This window comes from Macrotis lagotis, chromosome 8 (assembly GCF_037893015.1).
Source record: "Macrotis lagotis isolate mMagLag1 chromosome 8, bilby.v1.9.chrom.fasta, whole genome shotgun sequence".
NCBI lineage: Eukaryota > Metazoa > Chordata > Mammalia > Peramelemorphia > Peramelidae > Macrotis > Macrotis lagotis.
Window position 1 is genome coordinate 14,170,796 of NC_133665.1, and position 13,153 is coordinate 14,183,948.

A 13,153-nucleotide genomic window follows, 5' to 3' on the forward strand; every position below is an offset into this window, starting at 1 on the left:
TGCCTTCTACATTAGAGCCTCCACATCCTCTCTTCTCATCCATTTCTAAATTTTATAGTCGGCTTCCAATCCCACCACTCAATTGAAATTACTCTACCCAAAGCTACCAGGCATCTTATATTTGCTAAAACTGGAGGTATTTTCTCAATCCTCACTTTTCCTGACCTCTCTATGCTCTTCCCAAGTATTCTTCTGAATTTTGTGAAACCACTCTCTAAGTCCTCCCTCTGACCTGTCTGGTCATTTTTTTTCTAGGTCTCTTGCTAGATCTTTATGCTCAATAACTCTGGATATCCCAAAGCTCTCTTGTTTCCCCCTTCTTTTTTTTTTCTGCATACTACCCTGTCATACTGATCTCCCAAGGGTTCAATTATTATCTCCATGCAACTTACTCTCAGAGTTAGCTTCTGTTGAGCTCCAATCCCACATCACCAACTGCCTATATGACATTTCAAACTGGATGTCCCATAGGTATCTCAAACTTGACAGGTCCAAAAGAAAACTCATTATCTTTTTCCTTCTCCTGAGCTTACCTGTTACTGTCAAGGGTACCATCTTCCTAGTCCCCCAGGTTAGAAATTTCAGCATTATTCTCAGTTGCTCACTCTGGCTCATCCCACGCATCCAATCAATTGTTTTATCTTATTGTTTCTGCCTCTGTAATGTTTCTTGCATGTATCTCTTTCTCTATACTCACATAGCCAACAGTCCAAGTTTAGGCCTTCATCACCTTTTATTGGACTTCTGCAGAAAGACTCCTAACTAGACATCTCCCTATATCATGTCACTCTCTATTCCCACACATCCTTCACAAAACTCCCAAAATAATTTCCCTAAAGGGGAACTCACTAAAATCTAATAATGATAATGAATAATATTGTTTATCCTTCATTTTCAAAAAGGACCAAAACTCTGCCTCACTAAAACTGAATTCAAGAATGAGTCAATAATAATAGATCAATTTTATATAGTACCCTATTATTTACCAGACACTGCATGTACAAATATTATGTCATTTGATGCTGGGAGATAGGTGCTATTCTGATTCCGCACTCTACAGTTGAGGAAATTGAGGCAAACTGAGATTTAAGCAACTTGCCCAGGGTCACATTGTTAATATCTCAAGAAGATTTAAATTCAAGTCTTCCTGACTCCAGACCCAGTGCTCTACTCAGCATACCATCTACTTGCCTCTCTATTAGTATCTCCCTATGACTTCTGGGACCAAATATAAAGCTCTTTAATTGGCAAGTAAAGTTTCTCACAATCTAGACCCTTCCTATCTTTTTTCCCTTACAAATCACTTCTCTTCATGACTCTATCATTCATCCAAACTGGCATCCTTGCTATTTCTCACTAACAACTCCCCATCTCCTTTCCCCAAACTTGAACTATACTTTCTCACTTCTACCTCTTAAAATCCCTGACTTTCTTTTTTTTCTTAGATTTTTATTTATTTTGAGTTTTACAATTTTCCCCCCTAATCTTGCTTCCCTCCTCGCTACCCCCCACAGAAGGCAGTCTATTAGTCTTTACATTGTTTCCATGGTATACATTGATCTATGTTGAATTCAATGAGGCCTTGGCTTTCTTTAAGACTCAACAGAAATGTCAATTTTTGCTCCTTCTGGTCCTCCACCCCTGCTAGGTGCCAGCCCTGTCTCCCCTAAAGTTGCTTTATCTCTACTCCACTTTGGAGGCACCTTTTGAGTAAGCTGACATATGTGCATGTTGTCTCACTGTACTATTTCAGGAAGACTTCATTAGAATGTCCCCCCTTGAGAACAGGGACTATTTTCAGTTTTTCCTTGAATTCTCAGCATTTAGCAGACTGCCCAGTCACACAGAGGTTGGAGAGCACTATGTCCCACTGGCTTTGGCTACCTTTCCCCCTCCTGAAGTACCTGCATTGCTTTGCAGGAATTCTCCACCAGGCCTCTCCACTGGAACTTCTTCTCCAGCTGCAGATCCCCATTGGCTTGGAGTTCACAGGTTCCTGATCTTAGCTGCAGGCCCAGCTGGTATTTGGCCTGTTTTCCACTTTGGAAAGACAGTTTGGTTTCCTCTGGTATGGCCCAGAGCACCGGCAAGGTGTGTCTGAATGTGGCCCGCATGGTGAGCTGTGGTTGGCACACTCCCCTGAGTTCCAAGAAGGCTGCCTGGTCACCCATCAGCAAGGTGCTAAGCAGCTTAACCTGACAGTCATCAACCTGAGCCGATCCATTGAGGTGCATCCGGGCAGGGAATCCAAGTTTCTACCACAAATCAGATAAAATATCTTCCATCAACTCCACTTCAAGGATTTCCCACCTCCTGCCCCCACCCCCAGCCCCAGCATAGCTCCTCTTGGCTAATCCCATTTGTTCAACTAGTCCAAGTTTCTACCACAAATCAAATAAAATATCTTCCATCAGCTCCACTTCAAGGATTTCCCACCCCCCCCACCCCCACCCCACCCCCACCCCCACCCCACCCCCACCCCCAGCATAGCTCCTCTAGGCTAATCTCATTTGTTCAACTAGACTAAACACTTTTTGTTTTAGGTTTTTGCAAGGCAAATGGAGTTAAGTGGCTTGCCCAAGGCCACACAGCTAGGTAATTATTAAGTGTCTGAGGTCGGATTTGAACTCAGGTACTCCTGACTCCAGGGCCGGTGCTTTATCCACTGTGCCACCTAGCCGCCCCTAGTCTAAACACTTTAATCGCAGATGTCTTAATTTAGGAGAAAGCATGTTGAATTGGAAGGGAAAAATAATTAATGTACTCATAAAGTCAGGGTGTGGGAGTGTGAGAAGCAGGCAAGGAAATGAAACCATAGGATTGATGATGGTCAGAAGAAAGGCTGGCAAGGAAGTTAGACTAGGCTAGCTAGATGAAAGACAAATCAATCGGAGCCCAAGTGTCCAGATGTCTAGAAGGAGGATTAAGGAGTAAGAGGAGGAATGAGTCAGTGAATACTTAGAAAAGGAGAGATATAAATAATCCCCTCATTTTGCAGAAGTATTTGAGGTTAACAAAGTACTTTTTGAAAGCTATCCCTTCCAGGTTGGTAGTGTTAGAACCATTAGCCCCATTTTATAGATGAGGAAATTGAGACTTGGGGAAGTTAACTCCAATTTGCCAAATCAACTAAGTGTTACAATTGTGATCGAACTTCAAGTGATCCAACTTCAAATTCATCTTTTTTTGCCACCATACCATACTGCCTAAGGCAAAGAGCTCTATAAAAGAATTCCCTTTTATTCCTCTTTTTTCTTCATTTTCCTCTTCCCCTTCTTTCCCCTCTCAATTCCCCAGGTTTATTGGAAATAGAAGCAAAATCAGATTGTCTCAATATGATTTTTCTTTAATCCCAAAATTCCATTTGGAGAATCTAAATTTCCTTTCCCTTCTTTACTCACTGCCCTGAGGGATTTAAAGGTGGTATCCCTACCACTTCACAAACAAATCTCACATTCAATTGCATGGATTCCAAATGACCTTAAAATGATTTTAATCCCCATCTGCTATGTGTTCTAGTGAAAACCTTCTAAACTTCAAAATCAAGAGGGTTGGTTCAAATCCTTGCTCTGATATTAATTACTGAAGAATGCCGAAGTCTCATCCACATAGCTAAAGTCAGTCAGTCAGCCAGTATTTATGAAGAACTCACTATCAAAGGTATCTATAGCTTATTTTCTTTTTCTCATAGATACCAACGTTTTTTTGAGATGTGATTGCAAGCCAGATTTACAAGTACAGCTAATTTCTCAGAATCATCCAGAATATGGGTATATAAAACTCTTAAGCTTTCCTTGCTAGTTGCTATTCTTTGCAGGAAGGGTAATCCATGCTAATCAATAAGCATTTTAGCAATTGCCTCATTAATTAAGCAACCTGCACTTCTAATAGAGATCCCTTAATCTACCTTAGTTTTCTCATCCGTAGAGTGCTTCAAAGAGAGCACTCTGAACTTTCAATGTATTATAGCTGTTAAGTTATGACTATCTAGCATTTCCTACTATTAGTATTATAATAATCACAGTACACTGTTCACTTCTATTTTTCTTTCCCTTTCACCATGCCCAGACCTACCTGCAGTAACTCACAGTCTGTCTCCGTCTCCAGTATCCACTGGGTTTTGTTCCTGGGCTGGAGCTCCATTCTGCCCCTAAACCGACACTGCCCAACTTGGAGAGTCAAGGAACTTTGTGGGACAGGACCTAATCTGGCCTGCAGGTGAATGGCACTATTGGGGGGCAGACCCAGGTGACTCAGGGGTTCAAAGGAATGGTGCAGGTTTCCTTGCACCAAGGGTTTTTGTTGGCAGGAAGTTGCTAAGTGTATGTGAGCATCTCCTCTATCACTCTGTAGAACCATGGTCAGGTCACCATCACAGGGCCCAACCATGAGGAAGCCTCTGGTAGCCAGGTTCTGTGAAAAACCTGCTTTCTGTAATCATGGAGGGAAAAAAAAGGGAGGTTTTTAGAAGACTGGCTATATACTTGATGGAGCAGAGAGGCTGTTGAATACAAAAAGAACTCATATTCCTTAGGTAAATAGGGAAGGGGAGGGAAAATTAGGGGAATCTCAAGGCTGTCAAACATTGGCTCAGAGGCATTCCTTCAGAGATAATGACTCTGATCTAGCACACAATTTCATACCAATAATTATTTCCCTTACTTCTGGCCTCTGTCCATATAGTCACTGGCAGGGATATACTGGAACTAGCTAGCACAGGCTTAGGAGAACACATTGCTAAATTTTCAGTGTGAGCATTAACACCTCAAAAATTGGTAAATGCTATAAATCAGAGCTTGATTTATTATTTTGTTGGTTGTCTAGACTTAGGAAAATGATGGAAAAAATATTAATACTTCAGATTAAACTTAAAAGTATGTCATGATCAGAGATACTGTTATTTAACATTTACCAGCACACTCCGAACTTGAAGAACATGGCTTGGATCACATCACTCCTTTATGAAGAAATCTTCAATAATATACCCTCCTCTCCCTGCTCCCTCCCCCACCCCAGTATCTGTGAAATAAAGCCCAAATATCTTATTTTGGCATTCAAGGCTCTTCACAAAAAGGCCCCAATTGATTAACTTTATCTCAGTGCTTTCCCTCCTGCACTCCATGCTCTGGTTAAACTTCTAAACATGATCTGTATTTTCTCACCTGTGTTTTTGCCCATACTATTCTATCTATCTGGAATATATCATCTCATATCTTAGTCATCTTTCAACATTTAAAATGCTTCCTCCATGAAGCCTTTCTTAAACTTTCCTCTCTTCCCTGACTGCTACCACCACCACCACCATCTAAACTTTCAGAATAGTTTAATCTCCTCTTTCCTGGGCACTTACCAAATTCTTTTTATTTTCCACTTTATTTCCATACCTATCTTATTCCTTTTACTGGTCTGTAAGACCCATGAGGATAGGGACTCTGTCTTTCACATTTTTGAATCTCCCTCATGGAGGTATCAGATAAAATAGATACATAAATATTTGTGAGGAGGAAACTAATTCACTGAACAACTGAGTCAGCAATAATTCACATCCAGGTTAATTTTCAGAATACTTGGGGCATAATTCATCCATTTGTTCTTCTGAATGTCTTCTTGTTCCTGCTTCCAAATGACTTTGCTAACTTCCAGAAAGTAAAGGAAATAGTCTAAGCAATTTACTGCCTTGCCATCTCCTGCAGAGGCACCAAGATGGCAATCACCATGATGCGGCTCTGGGAATAGCTTCTTCTTAACCCTCCCGTTGGTAATGGGATCATTGAGATTGAGGCAAAAGAATAAAAATGACTGAGCAGTAAGCAGGGAAAGGACTGGCAGAACTAGTTATCAGCAGAGTTATGTTGCTATGTTATGACTTAAAGACCTAAAAATCCAATAGTAAGAAAAGGTTGAATAGCAGTCTTCCTTCTCTATCTCTGCCAATCTTATTCATCCATTGAGGTTCAGAAATATTACCGAGTTACTTCAAATCATTCCCTTAGCTGAAATTCATTATTCATTCATTCATTCATTCATTCATATTTCCATTGATTCATTTAACATATTCTACTAAGAAGCTTCTATATGTTACTCCATGCTAGATAGTATAGGGAACTGAAAGATATTCTCCTTAATGCCTAACTCAGGTCTGGATACATAGTAAATGGAATTAAAAACAAAAAAGAGGAAAAAGAAATGTCAAGGGGTCAAGTAATATAGAGCAGCCCTGAAAAATTGAGATTGGACCATACCTCTAATATGGGACAATGGTTTCCCAGAGAAAGGGTCCAGTTGGTTTGAGTTGTGTTGCTTTCCATCCTGAAATCACCATCTGCCATCACAGAACAAGGACCTGTGGTCAATTCAAGCAGTGCCCTTGAGGCATCCCCTCCCGTGGTGGACACCCTGATCCAGTTTTCTCGGGCAATTCCCAGTCCCTTGAGTAGAGGCCATGAATGCTGAAGCTGAGCTTCCAAGTGGTTGTGGAGACCACAGAAGGTGTTGAAGTGGACATGGGTAAAGGCTTCACCAGAAGATAGGTGTCCAATTAGGCTGGCCTTGCAGCCATGTGCCAGCAGGGAGCCATTCAGGTACATCATAGCTGGACTCTGCAACCAAGGAAGACTAAAGATGTTAGGGAAATGGTGATTCTAGGCATGACTCTACAACCAACCCATCCTCTCCTATGGGTGAATATATCATTTCTCCTTCAAGGATTTTTTTTTTAATAGAGTAGTATGCAAACTCTAAAGTAGAGAGTTTGACATCTATTCTTGGCAAAAATTCTAGAACATTTTGTTAGAAAGATTTTTTTTAAAAGGGGAAGCAATGTTCACTGAAAGTCTGTATAGAAAAAGTCATGCATATTTCTTTCTTGACAAGGCAACCAGACTGGTAAAAGACAAGAATGCTATAGCTTTATATACTTATATTTCAAGCAAAGCATTTAACAAAGCCCTCATGCTTTCTTTGTAGACAAAGTCAAGAACAGCAGACTAGATGTTAGTACAATTAAGTATATTCAGGACTACTTAAATGTCTGGATCAAAAGAGCAGTCATGAATGGTCCAGTGCCAAATGAAAGAGAGAAAAGAAATACAGAGAGATTTATGTTTTAAGGAGAGATCTCTGGGACATATTCCATAAATATATTATAAATAATACTATATATATGTATATATGTATAAACATATATAGTGAAATGGGCAGAACTAGAATAATTTAAATGACTACACTGTAAAGACAAACTATTTGTATGTGTGTGTGAATACATTTACATATGTAGTGTATCTGTGCATTTCCACACATATATTGTAGAGACAGAGACAGAATATGTAGACCAGAGATCTCTCTTTGGTTCTAGACTAGTCAAGAATTTCATCAATAATTTGGATGAAGACTTAAATGGACAGATAACAAGAAATTGGGAAGAATATAATATGATTTTACATATATGTATGTATGTATATACGTACAGACTGTATTAGAGTACTTTCTGTCAGGGGGAGGGAAAGGAAGGAGGAAGAAAAATGTGAAACTCAAAACTTGCAAAAAATTGTTGAAAACTATTACATGTACTAGGAAAAATAAGTAAAGAAAATATTTTTTAAAAAAGAAAGAAAGAAATCTTGAGATGGGACTTCAAAATAGCCTGAAAAGACATGAATGAATTGATACTGAGTGAGGTAAACAAAACCTGAATAACATTGCATAGACTAACAACAAAACTGGGTGATGATCAACTATGACAGACTTGTTCATTTCAGTACTCTGTAATGGAAAATACCATCCATACACAGAGTAGGAACTATAGAGTTTAAATGAAGACTAGTGCTTACTATCTTCAATTTTTAAAAGTTGTCTCATGTATTATATTTTTTCCCCATTTCAATTTGATTCTTCTTTCACAACATGATTAATATGGATTGTTTAAATATAGAAATTTAATTTGGATTTTAACAAGGACAAATATATAGAAATATAAAAAATACTTTTTAAAAAAATTCAACTGCATAAGTATAGGATGAGGAGGGATGAGGAGGTAAAATTTCCTTGGTTTAGAAAAAAAAAGATTTTAGGTTTTAGTGGACTGCAAGTTCAATAGGAGTTGACAATGTGTCACAGCAGCCACAAAAACAAAAACCAATCATAGGCCAAAGTCAGAGTAAAGTGATGAGAACCTTCATATTTGAAGGGTTAATTCAATACTGGGTGGCCTTATTTTAGGAACTAGCACTTATGCTTTAACATGTTGGTGAATCCAGAAGATGGTGATAAGGCAGGAGACCAAGTTGAAGAAATTGAGGATATTTTACCTAGAAAGAAGATATACTAACTTCTTACAAGTTTGTGATGAGATTGGGTCTGTTCTGCTCAGCTTCCAAGGCAGTCTCAGGAGCAATGGGTGAAGACACAGTAAGGGAAGATTTATATCTGGGGTAAGGAAAAACTTCCCAACCAAAACATATACAAAAATAGAGATGGATACCTTGGTGAGGTAGTGGGTCCTTGCCCCTCACTGGAGGTTTTCAAGAAGACCAGATAAACATTTGTTGATATCCTTGTAGAGAGGATTCTCAGACAGATATATAACTTCAGCAGGTATTCCTAACTCTGAAATTTAGTGATTCTGTAAATACTTCTATCTCTGGGTAAAAGCACACTCTTAGAGGGTTTTTTAAGACTTATTTCTAGATCATGGAGAGAGGGAAAAACAATCACACACAAGTGTTAAAAAGTCTGGGGAGAGAGATCCTATGAACACCTGTAACAGACTGAGGGATGACTGAATAAATTATGCTATATGATGAATATTATTGTCCTATAAGAAATGATGAAAGGGATGGTGTCAGAGAAATTTCAGAAGAATTGTATGAACTGATACAGAGTGAGATAAATAGAATCAGAACAATTTTTATGACATTGTAAAGACAAACACATTTGAAAGATCTAAAAATTCTAATCAATCTAATGACCAGTCATGATTCCAGAGGACCTATGATGAAGCATCCTGCTGTCCTCTAATAAGGATGATAGGCTCAAATCACAGAAAGAGTCACACAATTTTGGACATGACCAACATAAGAACTGATTTTCTTGACTATGTTGATTTATTCCAAGATTTTTCCTTTTCTCTTTATCAATTTTCTTTATTTATATATGAGGAAGATGGAAAGAATATATATTTGCTAATTGAAAAAACTATTAAAAAAGAAATAAAATTGAGACTGCTTAATGTAGAGAAAAGAAGATTGGTCAAAGGTTCAGAGAAAATAAGGAAATAGAAGAGACCTTTAAATCTATGGATAATAGACATGGCAAGAGTATTTAAGGCCTTAAATATAAATAAACAAACAAACAAACAAACAAATAAATAAAGGGGGTAGCTAGGTGGCTCAGTCCATAGAACACCAGCCCTGGAATCAGAAGGAGCCAAGTTCAAATCCAGTCTGAGACATTTAATAGTTACCTACCTGTGTGACCTTGGGCAAGCCACTTAATCCCATTGCCTTAAATTTAAAAAAAAAAGAGTATTTAAGGCTGCTGCACAACTCAGATTCCCAGATCAGAAGGTGGGAAAATGCTAAGATAAGAAGTGAAAAAGGCTAGGCAAGATGTGCTAATTTCTTTAAAATCTTCTGCCTGACTTCCTTTAAGGATAAACCCATTTTTTTTCTAGTTTTGCTGCAAATCTGCCTGAAGGGGATGAACTAGAAACATAAACTCAGTGTGTCAGTTTTAAAGGGGATTACAGTCACAATATATTTTTAGATAAGGAAGGGGCTTCAAAGGCCATTTAATGCAAATTTCTCATTTTACAGATAATGGAACTAAGGCTCAGAGAGGACAGATGACTCACCCAAGGTCATACAACTAACTAATGGCATAGCTGAAATTCCAATTCAGCTCTCTTTGACTCCCTAACCATAATTCTCTATCTTGGATATTCTTTTTCTCTTGCACAGCTAAGGGTCATGGTGGCTTCAGTGCTAGACTTGGCAACAGGAAACCATGTCTTGGACACTTTCTACCTGCGGAATAGAGAAATGTCAGCTTCATTTCCCTCTTTTTTAAAATGGTATAATAATAGCGCTTACTTTATATGACTGTTGTCAGAATTAAATGAGCTAATATAAATGAAACATTTTACAAATCTTAAAGTATTGTTTAAATGCTAGTTATCTATATTATTTATTATTACTACAAAATGTTATCTTTTCCCTCAGTGGAAAGAGCACTGGTTTTGGCATCAGAGGAGCTCAGTTCCTCTACCAGTTAATACCTGTGTGACCTAAGACAAGACATTAACTCTCTCTGAAATGTTCTCAACTATAAAATTAATGAAATAGGGGACCTCAGAGGTCCTTCTACCCTTAATTCTATGATTCTAAGATCAAAGTCTAAGGAACTATTTCAGAATTAGAAATTACCTGTACAGTTAAAAAGGGAAGAATTCTCCCCTTCCATCCTCAAGGAGAATGGAAATTTCTCAAGGGGAGGTACTATTTCAGAGGTTTGTACACACACACACACACACACACACACACACACACACACACAGCACATGTTCTGAATCATGGTAGGTATTCAATAAAGCCTTGTCAGACTGAAAGAGGATAGAGTCAATTCTAGCTCAAGGCCCTTGTGGCTTAGCCCCCCTTAGAAGTTCCTTGACTCAGTTTCTGTCCTCTCCTTCCTCAGATTGCTCCTTTGTTTGGTTAACTCCATCCCCAGCATCATCAGGGACCTGCCTCCCTGCTCTAAGGTTAGTTCGTCACAGGCATCATTGGACCATGGTCCAGCAGCATGCAAGAGCCAAAGCAGCTTGAAACATGTCCTTCCCTAGGACGAACATGTTCCTTTCTACCTGGAAGTAGGGACAGTGGCCTCGGAGAGCCAGCTCCCATTGCCTGGGCGGCTGCCTCCCTCTTCTCCCCACACCGGAAACCCTGCAGGCTCCGCTCAACACCTCGAGGCTCAGGTCTGCCTGACCCCCAAGCTGAGCTGTTCCATGAAGCCAGTTTCTCTCAGGAATGCCAGCCTGCAGCCATCTCAGGATGGTGTGGTGAAGCAGTACCTTCAGCTCTGTCTTCCTCCCCCAGAAAGTCAGTAGTTCCACCTTCAGGGGCTGGCCTTCCACAGTGACTTGGACCCTGCTGACTAGCAAGGTTGGGCCATAGGTCACCCACCCCATCAGCTGGAGTCTTGAAGGCACAGGGAGGATCCTCAACTGTCTCCACTGGTGCTCCCAAGTCCAGTTCATCCTGGCCCCATGGTTCAGCAGCCAAATAAACCCACTTATGTAGAAGGAATCTTGATTTCTTCGGATTTCCAAGCTTCCCTTAATCCTTTTATTTTTTGCTATTGAATGTAATGTCATTGACCACCTACTGCCTAAACTCTGTAGTTTCTTTTTCTGTGACAGATCCTGGAGGAACTTGACCTTGGCAATGCCCCAGCCCTGCCAGTAAGTCCTTGCTGAGAGTAACATACCTCTCCTGTCAAGGGAAGCATGAATATGCCCTTCAAAACCATGGCCACATGGCTTGGGGAACCTCCTATGGTTGATGAAGAATGTATCAGCTTCTCCCCTCACAGAGGAAACCACTCTGCATTTTTTGAACCCTGATATATTTTGAACATCTAAGTAGGCATGGATCCCCTGTCCCTCTGTGGTCAGGTTTAATCTGGCTTTCAGCCTACCAGGTTGACACTTGAGCAAGGCTCTGACCTTCACATCTTTTGGAATGTGAAGGAAATGTAGTTGGGAGAATGTGTGTACCAGCTCTCCTGTGACCTCATGCCCACGTCCTCTCCTATGGCAGCCACTTGCACTCAGGCTATTCTGGCAGTAGTTGAACCTCACTGCACCACATCTATGGAACCCCATGGTCGAGAAGGAAGTCTGTACCTCAAAGGGATGGCGGGAGACATTTCCACTACAGTGGCCAGACAGCTGGCTGGAGGAAGCTTCACCACTGCAGCTGACCTGTAGGACCCAGGAGTTATAATTAAACATTGGAAGGATAGAGGTACATCTGGGCAATAGCAGAGAATTCTCTCCTTTTATTTGTCCCAGATGGAAGACCCCACTGAAAAGTACCAGCAATTACCCATCCTCTTATTCTTGACAAGTGATCTACAAATACCAAAGAGAGGTCATCAAGCAGGAGTTTTTAACTAGGAACTCACTGAGGGATCATGGATAAATTTCAGGGGGTGGTTAGTTTTGGGCAGAAAAAAAATACATTATATTTTCACTAACCTGCAAGTGAAAACAAGTATGTCCTTTGACTGTTTAAAAAACATCATTCTAAGAATGTGCTATAAAGAGTAGGGCTTTACCTGCCCTTGGCCACTTACCTGGAGCTGGGAGGGCACCACACCAATGAGTCCAGGTACACTGTGCTGTAACCCCAGAACCACCTCCTCTGAACTGCCTCCTTTCTTCTTCCTCCTCTCCAGAGCCATGCTAATGTGCTTGTCATCCAAGCCAGCCTTCATGCCAGCCACCAGCCTGGAGCCTGAATTCTAGACAATGGGGATTAGATATTCTTGAGACCTTGACCTTGGGCCACAGGGGAGCTAAAGGTAAGAAGCTGGTAGGATAGAGAAAACACTGGTGATCTGACTTCCAATCCTGATTCAAACGTACTGACTAGTTGAGTGAGAAGAGTCACTTGCTTCTCCTCTCTGTGACTCAGTTTCCTTGTTTGGAAAATGAGAATAATAATAGTACCTATCTCATAGGATGTTATAAAGATAAATGAGATGGTAAAAATGTTTAGCAAACTTTCAAGTACTATATAAATACTAGCTTTTCTGGAATATATTTAAAACTAAAAGAATTCTTAAAGATTCAATCCCTGATTTTACAGATTAGAAAACTAAGGCACAGGTGAGTCAAATGACTTGCCTAGGATCACCTAGGCAATAAAGTAGGATTTGAACTGAGGTCTTTCTAAAGTCAAGTCCAGCACTATATCAACTTGCCCATTGCCAAAATAAGGAAAAGAATGGAGTAAATACTGCCCCATATAGAAAGGACAAAAGTACAGACCTACTCCTGGTTCCACCATGAACTCACTGGGTAACTTTGACCAAGTCATTTGGTTTCCTGGTATTCTGGTTTGATTTCATCTAAAATATGAGAATGAATATG

The 13,153-nt window shown here is 40.0% G+C and overlaps 1 protein-coding gene across 1 annotated transcript in view; it reads right to left on the reverse strand.

The window, feature by feature from the left end:
* The window catches only part of LOC141495122 (uncharacterized), a 170,717-nt gene that overhangs the window by 69,321 nt on the left and 88,243 nt on the right, over nucleotides 1-13,153 (reverse strand). Inside the window, exons 39-43 of the mRNA XM_074196114.1 lie at nucleotides 12,355-12,522; nucleotides 11,903-11,980; nucleotides 6,243-6,599; nucleotides 4,075-4,431; nucleotides 1,905-2,255 (exon numbers count right to left, since the gene is read on the reverse strand). Coding sequence (XP_074052215.1) covers nucleotides 1,905-2,255; nucleotides 4,075-4,431; nucleotides 6,243-6,599; nucleotides 11,903-11,980; nucleotides 12,355-12,522 — 1,311 coding nt within the window. The remainder of the gene's footprint in view (nucleotides 1-1,904; nucleotides 2,256-4,074; nucleotides 4,432-6,242; nucleotides 6,600-11,902; nucleotides 11,981-12,354; nucleotides 12,523-13,153) is intronic.